Raw genomic sequence first — 26,235 nt, 5'->3', positions numbered from 1 at the left:
CAACTGTGTGAAGAGCACTGAGTAGGCTGTAGTTTGTCCTTACTCAGATGAAGTGCTGAACCCCTGCTTTCAGTTAATAATTTATTTCAATAAATTAGTTTGATCTTAAACCCTATAACCGGGATTTGGCGAGTGTGACTCACCGGTGAGTGTGTTGTCCGGTCAACTAGAAACGCTAGCAGGAGTTTTCTGAGACTATGCCACGCGCATACAAATAACCTAGTATAACCCCACGGTTGAACGTATAAATACGAGATAACACGCAGTAAGAACTGGGCCACGCTAAAATAGCGCCCGAGCGGACTATAAATAAATATCGGATTACTCGTTGGTGTTGTACACAAAAATAACCCCCGCTGATGGGTAGTATACCGTGTCACCAGCGGCAGTGGACCCAGTAGGACGTCTGGAAGGCGGACCGTACTAGTGTTAGTGTTTCATACTGGAGAGGGAATGCAAATCAACCACGCTGGACAGAGTGGAATCAGGTGTATCAAAAAGGCCGTTTATTGATTAAAGATATCTTGTCCCGCAGTTTAACGTGCACGGATCTAGTTCATATGACCCGGTAAGGAGTCAGGTGAAAAAGAGGCCTAGATATTGGTCACAACAGATTTTATACATGGAATATGTAGGTGGAGTCTTGTCGTGTTGGTCTTCTGACTGGTCCTGAAGAGTTGGAGGCGGGCCTTGCTCTCGGGCCCCATTGGTGCACAGCAAAGTCCTTTGCTCTTGGCACCCCACCAGTAGGGGGGTAGAGTGTGTGTGTACTGTGAGTTTTACAGGGGAGTAATATTTGCGTGATGGCAGCTGTGTGTCCTTCGGATAATCATGTTATTGCACACAGGCTCTAGACTTGACTGAAGACACTGGGCCCAGAGTTATCTGAGGGCATCCGGTTTAACCAGAGCTTTGGTCTGCTAGTAACGCTTTATATTAGATTATTTATATAACACTAGTCACCACGACAGGAGGACAATTCATGTTTAAGGAAAGTAGTATTTTTATATATATAAAGTTTTGCCTATGCTACACAACAAAACACAAGGAATAGTGTTTTTGTAATTTGTTATTGGCTGTTTTTAAGAACATGTAAATGTGTCTCCTTTGGCCAACATCCCCCGTGTATTGATGGCGCTGGCTGCGCCAGGTAAGGTCTGAATGCATATGAATGTCCGTTACATTTCTAAAATGTCGGGCAAATTCCCCGTCGTGATGTCCGGCGCCCACTTTTCCTAAAGGAAACTCTGAAATTGCATGTTGTTTTTATTACGATTTTAGAATATTATCGTGAAAACCTGTCACCAAAATCTGGACATGGCTGTTCATATGGTGGTTAATGTATCACCGATCAGACGTTGTCATAAAAGGTCGGTGGCAAAGCTGCGGGAGCAAACGAGCTTGGGACAGGGATGGGATAGCCATTCTTATAATGGAAAGATCAGACTCCATTTAACTTCAAACTTGTTGTTTTTCCTTTCTCAAGCCTAATCAGAGACATTTTCTGGGACAGTTATATCCGGGTACTGGCCACCAAAATCGGGGACGTCTGGTCACCCTGGAATTAAGATTGAATGGTCTATTTAAGAAATAAGGTCCGAAGGGGTGTGGTATATGGCAAATTGACCACGGTTAAATACTGTTCTTATGCACGGCGCAACTCCGGAGTGCCTGGATAGTTATTAGCTGTGGTATATTGGCCAAACCCCCGAGGTGCCTTATTGCTATTATAAACTGGTTACCAACGTCATTAGAGCAGTAAAAAATCTATGTTTTGTCATACCTGTGGTATATGTTCTGATATACCACTCCTGTTAGCCAATCAGTATTCAGTGCTCAAAACACCCAGTTTCTAATGATTGATAGAGCAGAGAAGCAGTTTGTTGCAACCATGATTTATTCAATCAAAGGCAATTAATTCAACATACATATCTGTAATAGGGTACAGTAACTAAATGATATCGTGAACCTAATTATTTCCTAATCAATGGCTTTGATCAGGTCCTTCAAATAGAGTCGGAGCAGGAGTGAGGCTTGTGTTCTCTGTGTGGTGATGGTGTTTCGCTGTGTGATTCTCCTGCTGGGGAGGTCTCTCCTCACGGTCTGAGCAGTGGTTAGGATTCTCTCCTGGGGGAACAGTAAGTACGGGTCACATATAGAACACAATATGGGAAATACACAACGCAACCTTTAGGATATGAGATGTTACCAAGAATTGCACCCTATTCCCTATTGAGCTCTGGTCTAAAGTAGGGGATAGGATGGCACCCTATTCTCTATTGAACTCTGGTCTAAAGTAGGGGGTAGGATGGCACCCTATTCCGCATAGAACTCTGGTCTAAAGTAGGGGATAGGATGGCACCCTATTCCCCATAGAGCTCTGGTCTAAAGTAGGGGTTAGGATGGCACCCTATTCCCCATAGAACTCTGGTCTAAAGTAGGGGATAGGATGGCACCCTATTCTCTATTGAACTCTGGTCTAAAGTAGGGGATAGGATGGCACCCTATTCCCCATAGAACTCTGGTCTAAAGTAGGGGATAGGATGGCACCCTATTCCCTATTGAACTCTGGTCTAAAGTAGGGGATAGGATGGCACCCTATTCTCTATTGAACTCTGGTCTAAAGTAGGGGATAGGATGGCACCCTATTCCCTATTGAACTCTGGTCTAAAGTAGGGGATAGGATGGCACCCTATTCCCTATTGAACTCTGGTCTAAAGTAGGGGATAGGATGGCACCCTATTCCCCATAGAACTCTGGTCTAAAGTAGGGGAAAGGATGGCACCCTATTCCCTATTGAACTCTGGTCTAAAGTAGGGGATAGGATGGCACCCTATTCCCCATAGAACTCTGGTCTAAAGTAGGGGATAGGATGGTACCCTATTCCCTATTGAACTCTGGTCTAAAGTAGGGGATAGGATGGCACCCTATTCTCTATTGAACTCTGGTCTAAAGTAGGGGATAGGATGGCACCCTATTCCCCATAGAACTCTGGTCTAAAGTAGGGGATAGGATGGCACCCTATTCCCTATTGAGCTCTGGTCTAAAGTAGGGGATAGGATGGCACCCTATTCCCCATAGAACTCTGGTCTAAAGTAGGGGATAGGATGGCACCCTATTCCCTATTGAGCTCTGGTCTAAAGTAGGGGATAGGATGGCACCCTATTCCCTATTGAGCTCTGGTCTAAAGTAGGGGATAGGATGGCACCCTATTCCCCATAGAACTCTGGTCCACTAAAGTAGGGTGTTAGGATGGCACCCACCTCTTCCCTATTGAACTCTGGTCCCCAAAGTAGGATAGGATGGCACCCATTCCTCCTCCTCCAGCTCTTTAAAGTTCAGGATGCCATTTGGGACACACAGATGGTAAGTCTTCATTACTTCATGTTTCTTTAAGTTTAACAGACTCCCTCCCTCTAGTTACCAAGTTCAACAGCCTCCCAGTCCACTTGTTCTACTGGGGACTGAATGAATCTGTTGACTTCCTCATCCTCTTCTTCTTTAACCGTCACCCCAACAGTTTGACTCAAGTCCTCCAGCTCCTCCTCCTCCACTACTTTAATGTTCATCCCCAGTGTCTGACTGTGCTCCAGCTCCACCTCTTCCTCTTCTTCTTTAACCATCACCCCAACAGTTTGACTCAAGTCCTCCAGCTCCTCCTCCTCCACTACTTTAATGTTCACCCCCAGTGTCTGACTGAAGACCTCTCTGTCGTCAGGACCCAGTGTCTGACTGAAGGTCTCTCTGTCGTCAGGACCCAGTGTTTGACTGAAGGTCTCTCTGTCGTCAGGACCCAGTGTCTGACTGAAGGTCTCTCTGTCGTCAGGACCCAGTGTCTGACTGAAGGTCTCTCTGTCGTCAGGACCCAGTGTCTGACTGAAGGTCTCTCTGTCGTCAGGACCCAGTGTCTGACTGAAGGTCTCTCTGTCGTCAGGACCCAGTGTCTGACTGAAGGTCTCTCTGTCGTCAGGACCCAGTGTCTGACTGAAGGCCTCTCTGTCGTCAGGACCCAGTGTCTGACTGAAGGCCTCTCTGTCGTCAGGACCCAGTGTCTGACTGAAGGCCTCTCTGTCGTCAGGTGACGATCCGGATTGGTCACCCGGATTCTAGAATGAAAACAGTGATCAATAATACAGGAAGTAATATTTCCTCTGAAGATCTGGGTCTGTGTTCATAAAGCATCTCAGAAGAGGAGAGCTGATCTAGGATCAGGTCATCTTGTACATGTGATGTTGTTCAGATCCAATAGGAGAGCTGATCTAGGATCAGGTCCCCTTCTACATGTGATGTTGTTCAGATCAGATCCAATAGGAGAGCTGATCTAGGATCAGGTCCCCCTGTACATGTGATGTTGTTCAGATCAGATCCAATAGGAGAGCTGATCTAGGAACAGGTCCCCTTGTACATGTGATGTTGTTCAGATCAGATCCAAGAGGAGAGCTGATCTAGGAACAGGTCCCCTTGTACATGTGATGTTGTTCAGATCAGATCCAAGAGGAGAGCTGATCTAGGATCAGGTCCCCTTGTACATATCAGATCTAATAGGAGAGCTGATCTAGGATCAGGTCCCCCCTTGCCCATTATTTATAATCTAAAATGCAAAACTGATCTTAGATCAGCACTCCTACTCTGAGATGCTTGATACATTTGGCCCCTGAAATAGATTACATTAGTTTACAGTAATAAAGCTAATTTTCTCCCACCTTGTTGATGTCTGATGTAGGAGGACTTTCTTCACTACCGGAGCCGCCGACAGGACTCTCTCCTGTAGAGAGAGGTTGGTATTATGGGTTATAATGAGACTACCAGGACTCTTGTAGAGAGAGGTTGGTATTATTGGTTATAGATGAGACTACCAGGACTCTCACCTGTAGAGAGAGGTTGGTATTATGGGTTATAATGAGACTACCAGGACTCCTGTAGAGAGAGGTTGGTATTATGGGTTATAATGAGACTACTAGGACTCCTGTAGAGAGAGTTGGTATTATGGGTTATAATGAGACTACCAGGACTCCTGTAGAGAGAGGTTGGTATTATGGGTTATAATGAGACCACCAGGACTCCTGTAGAGAGAGGTTGGTATTATGGGTTATAATGAGACTACCAGGACTCCTGTAGAGAGAGGTTGGTATTATGGGTTATAATGAGACTACCAGGACTCCTGTAGAGAGAGGTTGGTATTATGGGTTATAATGAGACTACCAGGACCATGGACAGGACTCTCTCTTGTTTATCATTTGATGGAAGGATGGATGGTCTAAAGTAGCTCACTATGTAGGGAATAGGGAGCCAATAGGGACAAATAATCTGCCTCCACTTACTAAGATGAGAAGGGTCCCAGCCAACGTCCTCTCCATCAGAATTGATCAGACCACCAACTTCCTCCTCCCCGTCTTCCTGTCCCCCGTTGTGACCGAGGTCCTCCCCATGTGTGCCTGTAGGTGTTTTCTCAGAGCCTGCTCTGTAGGGAGGTCCTGTCCACACACTGGGCAGCATTGAGGCCCTGGGGAAATGGATTGTGAACGTTAGAATGCTAGCAACAGCGTTCTGTTTGTTTCACGTCAGCAGTGAAGTGGCCGACAGGCCGAGAAGGCAGTGAAGTGGCCGACAGTCTCAGAAGGCAGTGAAGTGGCCGACAGTCTCAGAAGGCAGTGAAGTGGCCGACAGTCTCAGAAGGCAGTGAAGTGGCCGACAGGCCGAGAAGGCAGTGAAGTGGCCGACAGTCTCAGAAGGCAGTGAAGTGGCCGACAGTCTCAGAAGGCAGTGAAGTGGCCGACAGTCTCAACAGGCAGTGAAGTGGCCGACAGTCTCAGAAGGCAGTGAAGTGGCCGACAGTCTCAGAAGGCAGTGAAGTGGCCGACAGTCTCAGAAGGCAGTGAAGTGGCCGACAGTCTCAGAAGGCAGTGAAGTGGCCGACAGGCCGAGAAGGCAGTGAAGTGGCCGACAGGCCGAGAAGGCAGTGAAGTGGCCGACAGTCTCAGAAGGCAGTGAAGTGGCCGACAGTCTCAGAAGGCAGTGAAGTGGCCGACAGTCTCAGAAGGCAGTGAAGTGGCCGACAGTCTCAGAAGGCAGTGAAGTGGCCGACAGTCTCAGAAGGCAGTGAAGTGGCCGACAGGCCGAGAAGGCAGTGAAGTGGCCGACAGTCTCAGAAGGAAGTGAAGTGGCCGACAGTCTCAGAAGGCAGTGAAGTGGCCGACAGGCCGAGAAGGCAGTGAAGTGGCCGACAGTCTCAGAAGGTAGTGAAGTGGCCGACAGGCCGAGAAGGCAGTGAAGTGGCCGACAGTCTCAGAAGGCAGTGAAGTGGCCGACAGTCTCAGAAGGCAGTGAAGTGGTCGACAGTCTCAGAAGGCAGTGAAGTGGCCGACAGGCCGAGAAGGCAGTGAAGTGGCCGACAGTCTCTGAAGGCAGTGAAGTGGCCGACAGGCCGAGAAGGCAGTGAAGTGGCCGACAGTCTCAAAAGGCAGTGAAGTGGCCGACAGTCTCAGAAGGCAGTGAAGTGGCCGACAGTCTCTGAAGGCAGTGAAGTGGCCGACAGGCCAAGAAGGCAGTGTGAGGTAAATATGAGTATCTGTTTCCTGTCTAAACTGTCACTACCAATAATAATACAAATAAATAGATAATAATACAAATATTACATGTTGCTATGCAGGCTTTCTATTACACATAGTAAGATTAGCATCTGCAGTTTGAATACATAGAAAAATGATCTATTTGCAGCTTCGCCGTAACATTCTGGAATGTTCATTCAAATCGTTCCAACTGAAATTGTTACTGTGGCAACGCTTCGGCTGTAAAGGGAAGTGCTGTTGAACTCACCCCCTGTCTGGTTCTCTCTTGCGTGGGTCCGGAGGTGGTACTTCAGAGTGGCAGGCTGGGCGAACCTCCTCCCACACAGGGCGCAGGAGTACGGCTTCTCCCCTGTGTGCACCATCTGGTGTCTCTTCAGGATGTCTGCCTGGCTGAACCGTCTCCCACAGTCGGGGCAGGAGTACGGCTTCTCCCTGATGGATGGGTGGACAGACGGGTGGGTGGGAAAGACAGACCGTGTCACTCCACAATAATGAGCCATTTACTTCGTGTTCGTATTATTTCTTATTGCTGTTGAAATGGAAACTGGAAGTAAGCATTTCATTGGACGTTGTATCCCAGACAAATTACAGTGCTGTAATGTATGCTGTCAATAGCTGCATAAAGATTCAGGTTTTATTTAAATAACCACATTGTGGACAACTCGAGAGGTTTTGAGACACTGGTGTCCTTCGATCGTTAAAATCAACCTCACCTGTATGCACTCTCAAGTGGACTTTCAGGTGCCCGTTGTCGCGGAAACCCTTCCCGCACTCGGGGCAGACGCAAGGTTTCTCTCCCGTGTGAGACCTAAAAATCAAATCGTTCTTTAATTCAAAGTGCAATTTAAAACTTGGAAACGGACTTTACAACAGGGGAGATCAAAATGAAAACAAGAAAACAAGAATGAAATAAATGACCTCTGATGCATCTTCAGGCTGTCCTTCTGGGTGAAACTGGCTCCACACTCCGGGCACTGGTAAGGCTTCTCCCCGGTGTGAATCCGTTGGTGTTTCTTCAGGTTGCCTATCTGAGCAAAGCCCCTGCCACACACAGAACAGGAGTAGGGCCTCTCTCCCGTGTGTGTTCGCTGGTGCACTTTCAAAAATTCATTTTGGGTGTAACTCTTGCCACAGACGGAGCAAGAATAAGGTCTCTCCCCCGTGTGTGTCCGTAGGTGGACTCTAAGACTTCCCTTCTGGGTGAAGCTCTTCCCACACACGGAGCAGGAGTGAGGCTTCTCTCCGGAGTGTATCCTCTCGTGTTCTCGGAGGCCTCCTGAGTGGGCGAACCTCTTGCCACAGTCAGGACAGGGGTAGGGCTTCTCCCCTGTGTGTACTCTCTGGTGTCTCACCTTATGGAACACAATGGAAATAAGTTATTGATTAGTTGTTTTGTGTTGTCCTGTCACGTTTCATGTACTGTGTGTGTCTTTTTTTTCTTTTTTTAACTGGCAAATAAAACTCATCAAACTCACCAGGTCACATGGGCGAGAAAAATCTTTCCCACAGTCCAGACAACCGTGAGAAAAGGTTTTGGTTGGTTCCGTTTGGTCCTCTTGATCAGGTTCTCCTGACGCAGGGGGGCTGTGGGATGGGGACGGGCTGGGCTGGTTGTTAACATCATCCTAAAAGAGGATGAAGGGCAGAAGGCAGCCTTGACTAGTTCTGGAGAGGGGAACAATTGTTTTGTTGAGGTAGACCAAACGAGTGTTGTGTTGCCGTAGACCATACGGGCATTTTGTTGCCGTGGACCATACGGGTGTTTTGTTGCCATGGACCATAGGGGTGTTTTGTTGCCATGGACCATAGGGGTGTTTTGTTGCCGTGGACCATACGGGTGTTTTGTTGCCATGGACCATAGGGGTGTTTTGTTGCCGTGGACCATACGGGTGTTTTGTTGCCGTGGACCATAGGGGTGTTTTGTTGCCGTGGACCATACGAGTGTTGTATTGCCGTGGACCATACGGGTGTTTTGTTGCCGTGGACCATACGGGTGTTGTGTTGCTGTGGACCATACGAGTGTTTTGTTGCCGTGGACCATACGGGTGTTGTGTGGCCGTGGACCATACGGGTGTTTTGTTGCTGTGGACCATACGGGTGTTGTGTTGCTGTAGACTATACAAGTGTTTTGTTGTGGTAGCCCATATGAGTGTCCAATACTTTGATCAGAGAATCAGGGCCTGTATTTCACAAAGCATCTAACAGTAGGAATGCTGACCTCAGACCCTCCCTGTCCAGGTAATAAGCCTAAACTGATCCTAGAGCAGTGTGTTTGTGTTAGTGCTTGGTAGGAACAAATGACTGCACCCATCCAGATCAGACTGGCCTTGCCTCAAAAGACCCACCCAGCGGCATGGTGTCAAAGTTGCGACTACAGACTGACTGAACAGCTGCAGTAAACAAACCGCCAGTGTAACGGATGTGAAACGGCTAGCTTAGTTAGCGGTGCGCGCTAAATAGCGTTTCAATCGGTGACGTCACTTGCTCTGTGGTTCCCCTTCCTCTGCAAGGGGCGGAGGCCCTTTGTGGAGCGATGGGTAACGGCGCTTCGAGGGTGCCTGGTTATGGGCGAGGGGACGGTCTAAAGTTATACTGTTACACCAGTTTGATACTTTGTAACATAAACAACTACAGTCAAATCAGTTTTCAGACGACTGAGCATAAACGGTCCTGGCATAACCGGTCTGTGCTATTACTCCAACTCTGTCACGCATCGTCTAGCAATTACAGCAATGGAGTGTTCACAACCCGATTTGAGACAAAGCTTGCCCATTCATGTCATGTGAGGCATTCGGGCTAGGACAATGTTATTAGATTTGGCTGGCTAGCTAACGGGCATGCGTCCGTCCCGTGTCTTACCTCGTCCATTATGGGTCGGTCAGAACCGGGAAGAGTGAATTCTGCCGACATGTTATTGATTGTTTGTTCTTCTGCGTTCACATCAGCTCGAGGTCACTCACGTCAGTTGAACAATTTACTGGTCGTGAAACGATTTGAAACCTAACCAGCCATCTTAACGAAGGCAAATACATGCAGAAATCTTATATGTTGCCATTTTAACAGTAACTAGCTCGCAAGCCTGTTTTGAATAAAGGTAAATAAGCCGACTGTCTGCGTTTCTGCATCACCGTACTTCCGGGTATGATTCTTCTGCATGACTAAACTACCCGGTACATTAGCGCCACCTAGTGTACAGGAGTGGGAAGGCAGGCAATACAAGGAGTTTACAACCTGCTTTTATTTCAACTTTATTTCACTAAGCAAGTCAGTTAAGAACAAATTCTTATTTACAATGACGGCCTACCCCACAAACCATTCACATGCTACCAACCAGATGTAATGATGAGTTCAATGTACAATGTCCTAAACGCAATCACCACCTCTTCCTTCCTAATCTGACCTTTGAACCTTGGTCCACTGACCTTTCTGTAGAGGGCATATAAACACCGGCCCTTGGGCTCAGAGTCCCATCTCTTCTGACACACATCAAAATGGCTCTGATCCTACATTTGGCCTCATCTCTACCCAGTGGAACATTAATATCAATTATATCTAATTTAAAAACTATTTTGGCTAACTGGTCAACAATTACATTCCCTTACACACCCAAATGTGCTGGGAGGCACTGCATCGCAGTGTTGCGACGTCACTACAGCCTGGGGTTCGATCCCAGGCTGTAGTGTCCCATAGGACCGGGAGTCCCATAGGGCGGCGCACAATTGGCCCAGTATCGTCCAGGCTGCAGGCTGACTCCTTGTGGCGGTCTGGGCGCCTGCAGGCTGACTCCTTGTGGTGGGCTGGGCGCCTGCAGGCTGACTCCTTGTGGCGGTCTGGGCGCCTGCAGGCTGACTCCTTGTGGTGGGCTGGGCGCCTGCAGGCTGACTCCTTGTGGTGGGCTGGGAGCCTGCAGGCTGACTCCTTGTGGTGGGCTGGGCGCCTGCAGGCTGACTCCTTGTGGTGGGCTGGGCGCCTGCAGGCTGACTCCTTGTGGTGGGCTGGGCGCCTGCAGGCTGACTCCTTGTGGTGGGCTGGGAGCCTGCAGGCTGACTCCTTGTGGCGGGCTGGGCGCCTGTAGGCTGACTCCTTGTGGCGGGCTGGGCGCCTGCAGGCTGACTCCTTGTGGCGGTCTGGGCGCCTGCAGGCTGACTCCTTGTGGTGGGCTGGGCGCCTGCAGGCTGACTCCTTGTGGTGGGCTGGGAGCCTGCAGGCTGACTCCTTGTGGCGGGCTGGGCGCCTGTAGGCTGACTCCTTGTGGCGGGCTGGGCGCCTGCAGGCTGACTCCTTGTGGCGGTCTGGGCGCCTGCAGGCTGACTCCTTGTGGTGGGCTGGGCGCCTGCAGGCTGACTCCTTGTGGCGGGCTGGGCGCCTGCAGGCTGACTCCTTGTGGTGGGCTGGGCGCCTGCAGGCTGACTAAACCTGCAGGCTGACTCCTTGTGGCGGTCTGGGCGCCTGCAGGCTGACTCCTTGTGGTGGGCTGGGCGCCTGCAGGCTGACTCCTTGTGGTGGGCTGGGCGCCTGCAGGCTGACTCCTTGTGGTGGGCTGGGCGCCTGTAGGCTGACTCCTTGTGGCGGGCTGGGAGCCTGCAGGCTGACTCCTTGTGGTGGGCTGGGAGCCTGTAGGCTGACTCCTTGTGGTGGACTGGGCGCCTGCAGGCTGACTCCTTGTGGTGGACTTGCAGGCTGACTCCTTGTGGTGGACTGGGCGCCTGCAGGCTGACTTGTGGTGGACTGGGCGCCTGCAGGCTGACTCCTTGTGGTGGACTGGGCGCCTGCAGGCTGACTCCTTGTGGTGGACTGGGCGCCTGCAGGCTGACTCCTTGTGGCGGGCCGGGCGCCTGCAGGCTGACTCCTTGTGGCGGGCTGGGCGCCTGCAGGCTGACTCCTTGTGGCGGGCCGGGCGCCTGCAGGCTGACTCCTTGTGGCGGGCTGGGCGCCTGCAGGCTGACTCCTTGTGGCGGGCTGGGCGCCTGCAGGCTGACTCCTTGTGGTGGGCTGGGCGCCTGCAGGCTGACTCCTTGTGGCGGGCTTGGCGCCTGTAGGCTGACTCCTTGTGGCGGGCTGGGCGCCTGCAGGCTGACTCCTTGTGGTGGGCTGGGCGCCTGTAGGCTGACTCCTTGTGGCAGGCTGGGAGCCTGCAGGCTGACTCCTTGTGGTGGGCTGGGAGCCTGCAGGCTGACTCCTTGTGGTGGGCCGGGCGCCTGCAGGCTGACTCCTTGTGGTGGGCCGGGCGCCTGCAGGCTGACTCCTTGTGGTGGGCCGGGCGCCTGCAGGCTGACTCCTTGTGGTGGGCCGGGCGCCTGCAGGCTGACTCCTTGTGGCAGGCCGGGCGCCTGCAGGCTGACTCCTTGTGGTGGGCTGGGCGCCTGCAGGCTGACTTTTCATCAGTTGAACGGTGTTTCCTCTGACACATTGGTGCAGCTGGCTTCCGGGTTAACGAGTTGTGAAGAAGCGTAGCTAGGTTTTTGGGGAGTTGCAGCGTATAGTATTGAGAGAATACTACACCCATTCTCTCAATTCTCTATAACAACAAGAATACCTCCAATAGCAGATCTCTCCTATCAGATGATAAACTATTCAAGACAGATGGAGAATCTGAGCATCCTATAATTCTAACAGGTTGTACTCTCTCTCTGGGATCAAAATGTCCTGTGACTGAACATTATTTGGGATGTTATCCAATATAGAACACAATTATTACATCAACATTCTATTTTTTTTTTTTTAAACAATCATTTCAACTGGGTTCCTCACACAGAATGTGGTGGACAGAGAACAAGCGTTCCACGATTCCAATTTAGAACACCATCTAGCGGCCATCTTTTGGGGGTTCACTTTCTCTGGTTCAAGTTCAATAACAAACTGAACAGCACTGATTATTTCATCTCTCCATCAGAACTGGGTGCTTTCTTCGAGTGGAATGTAGAACCACGTCCATTGTAATTGTTCTAACCGAGCCTATCGTTCTTCATCATAAGGTTAATAGTTGTGTTTGTCCACCCTACTGACAAACACCCGTAGTTCTACTGTCAACACTTACTGATAAAGCCTCCCATTCTTTCCCCCAAACAGAGTAGGGTGAAGTTGCCCCGAGACCCTGGTCAGTTTTGCATCTCCCCACTAATGGTTAAGGTTAGGATTCAGGCAGGGGAACTTCACCCAGCAGCTGTCCCCTCCCCAGCAGCCCGTGTCCTGCATCAGAACTCTGGGAATCATTTAGGTGGATTCTAGAACCATGTCTATTCCAATGGAGTGTATTGTTCTCCTGTCTGATGACGATCAACGTGTATCATTGTTGTTGTCCAGCCGGGCTAACATCACCAATAGGAATACTAAGCTCATCACGTCTTGCGTTCAAAGCCTCGTGGTCATTCACTCCGTCTCCTCTCCAGTATCAGCGTGCGTCCTGTCACTGTGGTGTGTCCGTTGGTGAGCCCGTAGCTTCTGACAGCGGCCGTATCTCTTCCCACAGTAGTCACAGCTGTACGGCCTCTCCCCTGTGTGAACTCTGTGGTGGATCCTGAGGTGTGACGCTCTAGAGAACCCTCTCCCACAGACCAGACACAGGTGAGGCTTCTCTCCACTGTGAGACTGCTGGTGCTCCCTCAGATGTCCGGATTGGGTGAAACTCTTCCCACACACAGGGCAAGAGTAGGGCTTCTCTCCCGTGTGTGTGAGGAGGTGTCGTCTCATGGCTCCCAGGTGAGCGAACTTCTTGCCACAGTCGGGGCAGGGGTACGGCTTCTCTCCCGTGTGGATTCTCATGTGGATCTGTAGTACCGAGAGCTTGTAGCACTCTCTGCCACACACCGAGCAGCAGTGAGACGTCTTCGTTTTGTGACTCTCCTGGTGTTCAGGATGTTCTGATGTGGCGGGACTCGCTCTGCTGTCTAAGCCACAGTTAGGGCTCTCTCCTGTGTGAATAACAGAGTGGGTTCGGTATTGAGGCGAGCAAGTCGACATTCATTCACAGTCCGTATCCCAAATGGCACCTTATCCTCTATCAAGTGCATCCACTTTGTCCAGGACCCTGGTCAACAAGTAGTGCACTTCATAGGAGATGGGGTGAACAGAACCCCAGTCAACTAAAGAACACTACCTCCACTTACTATGTTGAACAGAACCACAGTCAACTAAAGAACAGTCTTCTGCCTCCACTTACTATGTTGAACAGAACCCCAGTCAACTAAAGAACAGTCTTCTGCCTCCACTTACTATGTTGAACAGAACCCCAGTCAACTAAAGAACAGTCTTCTGCCTCCACTTACTATGTTGAACAGAATCCCAGTCAACTAAAGAACACTACCTCCACTTACTATGTTGAACAGAACCCCAGTCAACTAAAGAACAGAGTTCAAACTCCACTTACTATGTTGAACAGAACCCCAGTCAACTAAAGAACAGTCTTCTGCCTCCACTTACTATGTTGAACAGAATCCCAGTCAACTAAAGAACACTACCTCCACTTACTATGTTGAACAGAACCCCAGTCAACTAAAGAACAGTCTTCTGCCTCCACTTACTATGTTGAACAGAATCCCAGTCAACTAAAGAACACTACCTCCACTTACTATGTTGAACAGAACCCCAGTCAACTAAAGAACAGTGTTCTACCTCCACTTACTATGTTGAACAGAACCCCAGTCAACTAAAGAACACTACCTCCACTTACTATGTTGAACAGAACCCCAGTCAACTAAAGAACAGTGTTCTGCCTCCACTTACTATGTTGAACAGAACCCCAGTCAACTAAAGAACAGTCTTCTGCCTCCACTTACTATGTTGAACAGAATCCCAGTCAACTAAAGAACACTACCTCCACTTACTATGTTGAACAGAACCCCAGTCAACTAAAGAACAGTGTTCTACCTCCACTTACTATGTTGAACAGAACCCCAGTCAACTAAAGAACAGTGTTCTGCCTCCACTTACTATGTTGAACAGAACCCCAGTCAACTAAAGAACAGAATTCAAACTCCACTTACTATGTTGAACAGAACCCCAGTCAACTAAAGAACAGTGTTCTGCCTCCACTTACTATGTTGAACAGAACCCCAGTCAACTAAAGAACAGTGTTCTGCCTCCACTTAATATGTTGAACAGAACCCCAGTCAACTAAAGAACAGACTTCTGCCTCCACTTACTATGTTGAACAGAACCCCAGTCAACAAAGAACAGTGTTCTGCCTCCACTTACTATGTTGAACAGAACCCCAGTCAACTAAAGAACAGTGTTCTACCTCCACTTACTATGTTGAACAGAACCCCAGTCAACTAAAGAACAGTGTTCTGCCTCCACTTACTATGTTGAACAGAACCCCAGTCAACTAAAGAACAGTGTTCTGCCTCCACTTACTATGTTGAACAGAACCCCAGTCAACTAAAGAACAGTGTTCTACCTCCACTTACTATGTTGAACAGAACCCCAGTCAACTAAAGAACAGTGTTCTGCCTCCACTTACTATGTTGAACAGAACCCCAGTCAACTAAAGAACAGTGTTCTGCCTCCACTTACTATGTTGAACAGAACCCCAGTCAACTAAAGAACAGACTTCTGCCTCCACTTACTATGTTGAACAGAACCCCAGTCAACTAAAGAACAGTGTTCTGCCTCCACTTACTATGTTGAACAGAACCCCAGTCAACTAAAGAACAGACTTCTGCCTCCACTTACTATGTTGAACAGAACCCCAGTCAACTAAAGAACAGTGTTCTGCCTCCACTTACTATGTTGAACAGAATCCCAGTCAACTAAAGAACAGTATTCTGCCTCCACTTACTATGTTGAACAGAACCCCAGTCAACTAAAGAACAGTGTTCTGCCTCCACTTACTATGTTGAACAGAACCCCAGTCAACTAAATAACAGTGTTCTGCCTCCACTTACTATGTTGAACAGAACCCCAGTCAACTAAAGAACAGTGTTGTACCTCCACTTACTATGTTGAACAGAACCCCAGTCAACTAAAGAACAGTATTCTGCCTCCACTTACTATGTTGAACAGAACCCCAGTCAACTAAAGAACAGTGTTCTGCCTCCACTTACTATGTTGAACAGAACCCCAGTCAACTAAAGAACAGTGTTCTGCCTCCACTTACTATGTTGAACAGAACCCCAGTCAACTAAAGAACAGTGTTCTGCCTCCACTTACTATGTTGAACAGAACCCCAGTCAACTAAAGAACAGTGTTCTACCTCCACTTACTATGTTGAACAGAACCCCAGTCAACTAAAGAACAGTATTCTGCCTCCACTTACTATGTTGAACAGAACCCCAGTCAACTAAAGAACAGTGTTCTGCCTCCACTTACTATGTTGAACAGAACCCCAGTCAACTAAAGAACAGTGTTCTACCTCCACTTACTATGTTGAACAGAATCCCAGTTAAATTCTTCTCCTTCAGAATTGATGAAACCACCAACTTCATCCTCCTCTTTCACTTCCTCCTTCCCCTCTTCTACAATATGAATGTTCATCCCAGGTGTTTGAGTGATGTCCTCCTCATGTCGTGGATCGGGACCCTGGGACTCTATAGCTTTGGTGCTGGATTGGTGACCAGGATCCTACAATGAAAACATAACAACATCATTAATCATGTCAGAACTCTATTTATAAACACAATACAAGAAAGACTTCTGTTCAATCCTTTCAAGACCTGAAAGCTTTACATGAGGTTCCAGACCTGAAAGCTTTACATGAGGTTCCAGGCCTGAAAGCTTTATACATGAGGTTCCAGACCTGAAAGCTTTATACACGAGGTTCCAGACCTGAAAGCTTTATACACGAGGTTCCAGACCTGAAAGCTTTATACACGAGGTTCCAGACCTGAAAGCTTTATACACGAGGTTCCAGACCTGAAAGCTTTATACACGAGGTTCCAGACCTGAAAGCTTTATACACGAGGTTCCAGACCTGAAAGCTTTATACACGAGGTTCCAGACCTGAAAGCTTTATACACGAGGTTCCAGACCTGAAAGCTTTATACACGAGGTTCCAGACCTGAAAGCTTTATACACGAGGTTCCAGACCTGAAAGCTTTATACACGAGGTTCCAGACCTGAAAGCTTTATACACGAGGTTCCAGACCTGAAAGCTTTATACACGAGGTTCCAGACCTGAAAGCTTTATACACGAGGTTCCAGACCTGAAAGCTTTATACACGAGGTTCCAGACCTGAAAGCTTTATACACGAGGTTCCAGACCTGAAAGCTTTATACACGAGGTTCCAGACCTGAAAGCTTTATACATGAGGTTCCAGACCTGAAAGCTTTATACACGAGGTTCCAGACCTGAAAGCTTTATACATGAGGTTCCAGACCTGAAAGCTTTATACACGAGGTTCCAGACCTGAAAGCTTTACATGAGGTTCCAGACCTGAAAGCTTTATACATGAGGTTCCAGACCTGAAAGCTTTACATGAGGTTCCAGACCTGAAAGCTTTATACACGAGGTTCCAGACCTGAAAGCTTTACATGAGGTTCCAGACCTGAAAGCTTTATACACGAGGTTCCAGACCTGAAAGCTTTATACATGAGGTTCCAGACCTGAAAGCTTTATACATGAGGTTCCAGACCTGAAAGCTTTATACATGAGGTTCCAGACCTGAAAGCTTTATACATGAGGTTCCAGACCTGAAAGCTTTATACATGAGGTTCCAGACCTGAAAGCTTTATACACGAGGTTCCAGACCTGAAAGCTTTACATGAGGTTCCAGACCTGAAAGCTTTATACATGAGGTTCCAGACCTGAAAGCTTTACATGAGGTTCCAGACCTGAAAGCTTTATACACGAGGTTCCAGACCTGAAAGCTTTACATGAGGTTCCAGACCTGAAAGCTTTATACATGAGGTTCCAGACCTGAAAGCTTTACATGAGGTTCCAGACCTGAAAGCTTTAAACACGAGGTTCCAGACCTGAAAGCTTTACACATGAGGTTCCAGACCTGAAAGCTTTACACATGAGGTTCCAGACCTGAAAGCTTTACACATGAGGTTCCAGACCTGAAAGCTTTACACATGAGGTTCCAGACCTGAAAGCTTTACACATGAGGTTCCAGACCTGAAAGCTTTACATGAGGTTCCAGACCTGAAAGCTTTACATGAGGTTCCAGACCTGAAAGCTTTACATGAGGTTCCAGACCTGAATGCTTTACATGAGGTTCCAGACCTGAAAGCTTTACATGAGGTTCCAGACCTGAAAGCTTTACATTAGGTTCCAGACCTGAAAGCTTTACATTAGGTTCCAGACCTGAAAGCTTTACATGAGGTTCCAGACCTGAAAGCTTTACATTAGGTTCTATGTGTGGCCTTTAAAATAAACACATTTAATCTCATAAAATGTTGGTCATTAATGTCTCCCACCTTGTTGATGTGTGATGTAGGGGGACTTCCTCCTTCACTACCAGAGTCATGGACAGGACTCTCACCTGTAGAGAGAGGTTGGTATTATGGGTTATAATGAGACTACCAGGTCTCCTGTAGAGAGAGGTTGGTATTATGGGTTATAATGAGACTACCAGGACTCCTGTAGAGAGAGGTTGGTATTATGGGTTATAATGAGACTACCAGGACTCCTGTAGAGAGAGGTTGGTATTATGGGTTATAATGAGACTACCAGGACTCCTGTAGAGAGAGGTTGGTATTATGGGTTATAATGAGACCACCAGGACTCCTGTAGAGAGAGGTTGGTATTATGGGTTATAATGAGACTACCAGGACTCCTGTAGAGAGAGGTTGGTATTATGGGTTATAATGAGACTACCAGGACTCCTGTAGAGATAGGTTGGTATTATGGGTTATAATGAGACTACCAGGACTCCCGTAGAGAGAGGTTGGTATTATGGGTTATAATGAGACTACCAGGACACCTGTAGAGAGAGGTTGGTATTATGGGTTATAATGAGACTACCAGGACTCCTGTAGAGAGAGGTTGGTATTATGGGTTATAATGAGACTACCAGGTCTCCTGTAGAGAGAGGTTGGTATTATGGGTTATAATGAGACTACCAGGACTCCTGTAGAGAGAGGTTGGTATTATGGGTTATAATGAGACTACCAGGACTCCTGCAGAGAGAGGTTGGTATTATGGGTTATAATGAGACTACCAGGACTCCTGCAGAGAGAGGTTGGTATTATGGGTTATAATGAGACTACCAGGACTCCTGTAGAGAGAGGTTGGTATTATGGGTTATAATGAGACTACCAGGTCTCCTGTAGAGAGAGGTTGGTATTATGGGTTATAATGAGACTACCAGGACTCCTGTAGAGAGAGGTTGGTATTATGGGTTATAATGAGACTACCAGGACCATGGACAGGACTCTCTCATGTTTATCATTTGATGGAAGGATGGATGGTCTATGTAGGGAATAGGTTGCCGTTATATATGAATCACAGGGTAAAGTAGTGCACTATGTAGGGAACAGGGTGCCATTAGGGATGTATCTCAGGGTAAAGTAGTGCACTATGTAGGGAACAGGGTGCCATTAGGGATGTATCTCAGGGTAAAGTAGTGCACTACGTAGGGAATAGGTTGCCATTAGGGATGTATCACAGGGTAAAGTAGTGCACTACGTAGGGAACAGGGTGCCATTAGGGATGTATCACAGGGTAAAGTAGTGCACTATGTATATTAGGGTGAAGTAGTGCACTACATAGGGAATAGGGGGCCATTAGGGATGTATATTAGGGTGAAGTAGTGCACTACGTAGGGAATAGAGTGCCATTAGGGATGTATATTAGGAAAAGTAGTGCACTACATAGGGAGCCAATAGGGACAAATAATCTGCCTCCACTTACTAAGATGAGAAGGGTCCCAGCCAACGTCCTCTCCATCAGAATTGATCAGACCACCAACTTCCTCCTCCCCGTCTTCCTGTCCCCCGTTGTGACCGAGGTCCTCCCCCATGTGTGCCTGTAGGTGTTTTCACGGAGCCTGCTCTGTAGGGAGGTCCTGTCCACACACTGGGCAGCATTGAGGCCCTGGGGAAATGGATTGTGAACGTTAGAATGCTAGCAACAGCGTTCTGTTTGTTTCACGTCAGCAGTGAAGTGGCCGACAGTCTCAGAAGGCAGTGAAGTGGCCGACAGTCTCAGAAGGCAGTGAAGTGGCCGACAGTCTCAGAAGGCAGTGAAGTGGCCGACAGTCTCAGAAGGCAGTGAAGTGGCCGACAGTCTCAGAAGGCAGTGAAGTGGCCGACAGTCTCAGAAGGCAGTGAAGTGGCCGACAGTCTCAGAAGGCAGTGAAGTGGCCGACAGTCTCAGAAGGCAGTGAAGTGGCCGACAGTCTCTGAAGGCAGTGAAGTGGCCGACAGTCTCAGAAGGCAGTGAAGTGGCCGACAGTCTCAGAAGGCAGTGAAGTGGCCGACAGTCTCTGAAGGCAGTGAAGTGGCCGACAGTCTCTGAAGGCAGTGAAGTGGCCGACAGGCCGAGAAGGCAGTGAAGTGGCCGACAGGCCGAGAAGGCAGTGAAGTGGCCGACAGTCTCAGAAGGCAGTGAAGTGGCCGACAGTCTCTGAAGGCAGTGAAGTGGCCGACAGTCTCTGAAGGCAGTGAAGTGGCCGACAGTCTCTGAAGGCAGTGAAGTGGCCGACAGGCCGAGAAGGCAGTGAAGTGGCCGACAGTCTCAGAAGGCAGTGAAGTGGCCGACAGTCTCAGAAGGCAGTGAAGTGGCCGACAGTCTCAGAAGGCAGTGAAGTGGCCGACAGTCTCAGAAGGCAGTGAAGTGGCCGACAGTCTCAGAAGGCAGTGAAGTGGCCGACAGTCTCTGAAGGCAGTGAAGTGGTCGACAGGCCGAGAAGGCAGTGAAGTGGCCGACAGGCCGAGAAGGCAGTGTGAGGTAAATATGAGTATCTGTTTCCTGTCTAAACTGTCACTACCAATAATAATACAAATATTACATGTTGCTATGCAGTCTTTCTATTACACGTAGTAAGATTAGCATCTGCAGTTTGAATACATAGAAAAATGATCTATTTGCAGCTTCGCCGTAACATTCTGGAATGTTCATTCAAATCGTTCCAACTGAAATTGTTACTGTGGCAACGCTTCGGCTGTAAAGGGAAGTGCTGTTGAACTCACCCCCTGTCTGGTTCTCTCTTGCGTGGGTCCGGAGGTGGTACTTCAGAGTGCCAGGCTGGGCGAACCTCCTCCCACACAGGGCGCAGGAGTACGGCTTCTCCCCTGTGTGCACCATCTGGTGTCTCTTCAGGATGTCTGCCTGGCTGAACCGTCTCCCACAGTCGGGGCAGGAGTACGGCTTCTCCCCTGATGGATGGGTGGACAGACGGGTGGGTGGGAAAGACAGACCGTGTCACTCCACAATAATGAGCCATTCACTCCACAATAATGAGCCATTTACTTCGTGTTCGTATTATTTCTTATTGCTGTTGAAATGGAACCTGGAAGCATTTCATTGGACGTTGTATCCCAGACAAATTACAGTGCTGTAATGTATGCTGTCAATAGCTGTCAATAGCTGCATAAAGATTCAGGTTTTATTTAAATAACCACATTGTGGACAACTCGAGAGGTTTTGAGACACTGGTGTCCTTCGATCGTTAAAATCAACCTCACCTGTATGCACTCTCAAGTGGACTTTCAGGTGCCCGTTGTCGCGGAAACCCTTCCCGCACTCGGGGCAGACGCAAGGTTTCTCTCCCGTGTGAGACCTAAAAATCAAATCGTTCTTTAATTCAAAGTGCAATTTAAAACTTGGAAACGGACTTTACGGTAAAACAACAGGGGAGATCAAAATGAAAACAAGAATGAAATAAATGACCTCTGATGCATCTTCAGGCTGTCCTTCTGGGTGAAACTGGCTCCACACTCCGGGCACTGGTAAGGCTTCTCCCGGTGTGAATCCGTTGGTGTTTCTTCAGGTTGCCTATCTGAGCAAAGCCCCTGCCACACACAGAACAGGAGTGGGGCCTCTCTCCCGTGTGTGTTCGCTGGTGCACTTTCAAAAATTCATTTTGGGTGTAACTCTTGCCACAGACGGAGCAAGAATAAGGTCTCTCCCCGTGTGTGTCCGTAGGTGGACTCTAAGACTTCCCTTCTGGGTGAAGCTCTTCTCACACACGGAGCAGGAGTGAGGCTTCTCTCCGGAGTGTATCCTCTCGTGTTTTCGGAGGCCTCCTGAGTGGGCGAACCTCTTGCCACAGTCAGGACAGAGGTAGGGCTTCTCCCCTGTGTGTACTCTCTGGTGTCTCACCTTATGGAACACAATGGAAATAAGTTATTGATTAGTTGTTTTGTGTTGTCCTGTCACGTTTCATGTACTGTGTGTGTCTTTTTTTTCTTTTTTTAACTGGCAAATAAAACTCATCAAACTCACCAGGTCACATGGGCGAGAAAACTCTTTCCCACAGTCCAGACAACCGTGAGAAAAGGTTTTGGTTGGTTCTGTTTGGTCCTCTTGATCAGGTTCTCCTGACGCAGGGGGCTGTGGGATGGGGACGGGCTGGGCTGGTTGTTAACATCATCCTAAAAGAGGATGAAGGGCAGAAGGCAGCCTTGACTAGTTCTGGAGAGGGGAACAATTGTTTTGTTGAGGTAGACCAAACGAGTGTTGTGTTGCTGTAGACCATACGGGCGTTTTGTTGCCGTGGACCATACGGGTGTTTTGTTGCCATGGACCATAGGGGTGTTTGGCTGCCGTGGACCATATGGGTGTTTTGTTGCCATGGACCATAGGGGTGTTTTGTTGCCATGGACCATAGGGGTGTTTTGTTGCCGTGGACCATACGGGTGTTTTGTTGCCGTGGACCATAGGGGTGTTTTGTTGCCGTGGACCATACGAGTGTTGTGTTGCCGTGGACCATACGGGTGTTTTGTTGCCGTGGACCATACGAGTGTTGTGTTGCCGTGGACCATACGAGTGTTGTGTTGCCGTGGACCATACGGGTGTTTTGTTGCTGTAGACTATACGAGTGTTTTGTTATGGTAGCCCATATGAGTGTCCAATACTTTGATCAGAGAATCAGGGCCTGTATTTCACAAAGCATCTAACAGTAGGAATGCTGACCTCAGACCCTCCCTGTCCAGGTAATAAGCCTAAACTGATCCTAGAGCAGTGTGTTTGTGTTAGTGCTTGGTAGGAACAAATGACTGCACCCATCCAGATCAGACTGGCCTTGCCTCAAAAGACCCACCCAGCGGCATGGTGTCAAAGTTGCGACTACAGACTGACTGAACAGCTGCAGTAAACAAACCGCCAGTGTAACGGATGTGAAACGGCTAGCTTAGTTAGCGGTGCGCGCTAAATAGCGTTTCAATCGGTGACGTCACTTGCTCTGTGGTTCCCCTTCCTCTGCAAGGGGCGGAGGCCCTTTGTGGAGTGATGGGTAACGGTGCTTCGAGGGTGTCTGGTTATGGGCGAGAGGACGGTCTAAAGTTATACTGTTACACCAGCTTGATACTTTGTAACATGAACAACTACAGTCAAATCAGTTTTCAGACGACTGAGCATAAACGGTCCTGGCATAACAGGTCTGTGCTATTACTCCAACTCTGTCACGCATCGTCTAGCAATTACAGCAATGGAGTGTTCACAACCCGATTTGAGACAAAGCTTGCCCATTCATGTCATGTGAGGCATTCGGGCTAGGACAATGTTATTAGATTTGGCTGGCTAGCTAACGGGCATGCGTCCGTCCCGTGTCTTACCTCGTCCAGTATGGGTCGGTCAGAACCGGGAAGAGTGAATTCTGCCGACATGTTATTGATCGTTGTTCTTCTGCGTTCACATCAGCTCGAGGTCACTCACGTCAGTTGAACAATTTACTGGTCGTGAAACGATTTGAAACCTAACCAGCCATCTTAACGAAGGCAAATACATGCAGAAATCCTATATGTTGCCATTTTAACAGTAACTAGCTCGCAAGCCTGTTTTGAATAAAGGTAAATAAGCCGACTGTCTGCGTTACTGCATCACCGTACTTCCGGGTATGATTCTTCTGCATGACTAAACTACCCGGTGCATTAGCGCCACCTAGTGTATAGGAGTGGGAAGGCAGGCAATACAAGGAGTTTACAACCTGCTTTTATTTCAACTTTATTTCACTAAGCAAGTCAGTTAAGAACAAATTCTTATTTACAATGACGGCCTACCTCACAAACCATTCACATGCTACCAAACAGATGTAATGATGAGTTCAATGTACAATGTCCTAAACGCAATCACCACCTCTTCCTTCCTAATCTGACCTTTGAACCTTGGTCCACTGACCTTTCTGTTGAGGGCATATAAACACCGGCCCTTGGGCTCAGAGTCCCATCTCTTCTGGACACACATCAAAATGGCTCTGATCCTACATTTGGCCTCATCTCTACCCAGTGGAACATTAATATCAATTATATCTAATTTCAAAACTCTTTTGGCTAACTGGTCAACAATTACATTCCCTTACACACCCAAATGTACTGGGAGGCACTGCATCGCAGTGTTGCGGAGGGTTTGGCGTCACTACAGCCTGGGGTTCGATCCCAGGCTGTAGTGTCCCATAGGGCGGACCGGGAGTCCCATAGGGCGGCGCACAATTGGCCCAGTATCGTCCAGGTTAGAGGAGGATTTGGCCACGGGGGGGCTTTAGTTGGCTCATCGTGCTCTAGAGACTCTTTGTGGCAGGCCGGGAGCCTGCAGGCTGACTCCTTGTGGCGGGCTGGGCGCCTGCAGGCTGACTTCGGTCATCAGTTGAACGGTGTTTCCTTCCGGTTTAGCGACTCCTTGCGGGTGTGAAGAACTCCTTGCGCAGCTTGAACAGCGACCCCAGTCAACAAAAGAACAGTGTTGAACAGAACCCAGAATACTACACCCATTCTCTCAATTCTCCATAATAACATGAATACCTCCAATAGCAGATCTCTCCTATCAGATGATAAACTATTCAAGACAGACGGAGAATCTGAGCATCCTATAATTCTAACAGGTTGTACGTCCTCCACCCACTGGAGGGCAACTATTATCACCAACAGTTCAACTGAGTAAACTGACAGTTCCTTTGCTGTAATCATAGTAAACACTTCAATATAGCCCTGTTACATTTTCCGCATTGCCATGTAAAAGCCCGACATTTACCAAGGCCGTCTTCAAGCATAGCAAATAAAAACCTTATTCTTGATATCCATCAGCTTGGCTCAGTAGTGTGAAAAGAGTTGGCATAAAATGGTACCCGAAAACAGAAACTTTTTTTATTTTTATTCAATAGATTAAACAGTTAGGTAGGTTTTTGTCACCTATTTATTCAAATCACCATGACACACCTTTGTTTACGATCTTATAGCGGCGTAATGAACTGAATGACGGAGCCACAGCTCTCTCTCTCTCTGGGATCAAAACGTCCTGTGACTGAACATTATTTGGGATGTTATCCAATATAGAACACAATTATTACATCAACATTCTATTTTTTTTTTTTAAACAATCATTTCAACTGGGTTCCTCACACAGAATGTGGTGGACAGAGAACAAGCGTTCCACAATTCCAATTTAGAACACCGTCTAGCGGCCATCTTTTGGGGGTTCACTTTCTCTGGTTCAAGTTCAATAACAAACTGAACAGCACTGATTATTTCATCTCTCCATCAGAACTGGGTGCTTTCTTCGAGTGGAATGTAGAACCACGTCCATTGTAAATTGTTCTAACCGAGCCTATCGTTCTTCATCATAAGGTTAATAGTTGTGTTTGTCCACCCTACTAACAAACACCCGTAGTTCTACTGTCAACACTTACTGATAAAGCCTCCCCATTCTTTCCCCCAAACAGAGTAGGGTGAAGTTGCCCCGAGACGCTGGTCAGTTTTGCATCTCCCCACTAATGGTTAAGGTTAGGATTCAGGCAGGGGAACTTCACCCAGCAGCTGTCCCCTCCCCAGCAGCCCGTGTCCTGCATCAGAACTCTGGGAATCATTTAGGTGGATTCTAGAACCATGTCTATTCCAATGGAGTGTATTGTTCTCCTGTCTGATGACGATCAACGTGTATCATTGTTGTTGTCCAGCCGGGCTAACATCACCAATAGGAATACTAAGCTCATCACGTCTTGCGTTCAAAGCCTCGTGGTCATTCACTCCGTCTCCTCTCCAGTATCAGCGTGCGTCCTGTCACTGTGGTGTGTCCGTTGGTGAGCCCGTAGCTTCTGACAGCGGCCGTATCTCTTCCCACAGTAGTCACAGCTGTACGGCCTCTCCCCTGTGTGAACTCTGTGGTGGATCCTGAGGTCTGACGCTCTAGAGAACCCTCTCCCACAGACCAGACACAGGTGAGGCTTCTCTCCACTGTGAGACTGCTGGTGCTCCCTCAGATGTCCGGATTGGGTGAAACTCTTCCCACACACAGGGCAAGAGTAGGGCTTCTCTCCCGTGTGTGTGAGGAGGTGTCGTCTCATGGCTCCCAGGTGAGCGAACTTCTTGCCACAGTCGGGGCAGGGGAACGGCTTCTCTCCCGTGTGGATTCTCATGTGGATCTGTAGTACCGAGAGCTTGTAGCACTCTCTGCCACACACCGAGCAGCAGTGAGACGTCTTCGTTTTGTGTCTCTCCTGGTGTTCAGGATGTGGGTTTGGTATTGAGGCGAGCAAGTCGACATTCATTCACAGTCCGTATCCCAAATGGCACCTTATCCTCTATCAAGTGCATCCACTTTGTCCAGGACCCTGGTCAACAAGTAGTGCACTTC

At 48.4% G+C, this 26,235-nt stretch overlaps 3 protein-coding genes across 3 annotated transcripts; all 3 read right to left on the bottom strand.

Annotated features, from left to right (window-relative positions):
• Positions 1-1,879: 1,879 nt before the first annotated feature.
• LOC135537127 (zinc finger protein 335-like) lies at positions 1,880-8,636 on the bottom strand. Its single transcript, XM_064963328.1, has 9 exons — positions 8,301-8,636; positions 8,045-8,194; positions 7,488-7,921; positions 7,293-7,377; positions 6,817-7,001; positions 5,322-5,503; positions 4,704-4,765; positions 3,425-4,106; positions 1,880-2,127 (listed from the first exon to the last, which is right to left on the bottom strand). The coding sequence occupies exons 1-9, from the start codon at positions 8,634-8,636 to the stop codon at positions 1,985-1,987; spliced, it is 2,259 nt and encodes a 752-aa protein (XP_064819400.1). The 3' UTR covers positions 1,880-1,984.
• A 4,302-nt stretch (positions 8,637-12,938) lies between these two features.
• Positions 12,939-21,350, bottom strand: LOC135537126 (zinc finger protein 699-like). Its single transcript, XM_064963327.1, has 6 exons — positions 21,340-21,350; positions 21,135-21,229; positions 20,640-20,825; positions 17,925-17,989; positions 15,929-16,127; positions 12,939-13,480 (listed from the first exon to the last, which is right to left on the bottom strand). Exons 1-6 carry the CDS (start codon positions 21,348-21,350, stop codon positions 12,939-12,941), a joined length of 1,098 nt encoding a protein of 365 aa, XP_064819399.1.
• A 4,274-nt stretch (positions 21,351-25,624) lies between these two features.
• On the bottom strand, positions 25,625-26,149 carry LOC135537125 (gastrula zinc finger protein XlCGF9.1-like). The gene has a single exon (XM_064963326.1). The coding sequence runs from the start codon at positions 26,147-26,149 to the stop codon at positions 25,625-25,627; it is 525 nt and encodes a 174-aa protein (XP_064819398.1).
• Between the last annotated feature and the right edge of the window lie 86 nt (positions 26,150-26,235).

This window comes from Oncorhynchus masou, unplaced genomic scaffold (assembly GCF_036934945.1).
Source record: "Oncorhynchus masou masou isolate Uvic2021 unplaced genomic scaffold, UVic_Omas_1.1 unplaced_scaffold_712, whole genome shotgun sequence".
In the NCBI taxonomy this organism is placed as follows: Eukaryota; Metazoa; Chordata; class Actinopteri; order Salmoniformes; family Salmonidae; genus Oncorhynchus; species Oncorhynchus masou.
The sequence above is the reverse complement of the archived record's forward strand: the minus strand, read 5'-3'. Positions and strand labels throughout refer to the sequence as shown.

Coding starts and splice junctions, on each gene's coding strand:
- LOC135537127 (XM_064963328.1), bottom strand. CDS start 8,636: ATGGTCCACGGCCACACAACACCCGTATGGTCCACGGCAACAAAACAC. Junction 8,195..8,300: donor TCCACGGCAACAAAATGCCC/GTATGGTCTACG, acceptor ATCCTCTTTTAG/GATGATGTTAACAACCAGCC. Junction 5,504..6,816: donor AAGAGAGAACCAGACAGGGG/GTGAGTTCAACA, acceptor CCATTTCCCCAG/GGCCTCAATGCTGCCCAGTG.
- LOC135537126 (XM_064963327.1), bottom strand. Junction 20,826..21,134: donor CCACTTGAGAGTGCATACAG/GTGAGGTTGATT, acceptor CCCATCCATCAG/GGGAGAAGCCGTACTCCTGC. Junction 17,990..20,639: donor AAGAGAGAACCAGACAGGGG/GTGAGTTCAACA, acceptor CTCTCTCTACAG/GTGAGAGTCCTGTCCATGAC.
- LOC135537125 (XM_064963326.1), bottom strand. CDS start 26,149: ATGAATGTCGACTTGCTCGCCTCAATACCAAACCCACATCCTGAACAC.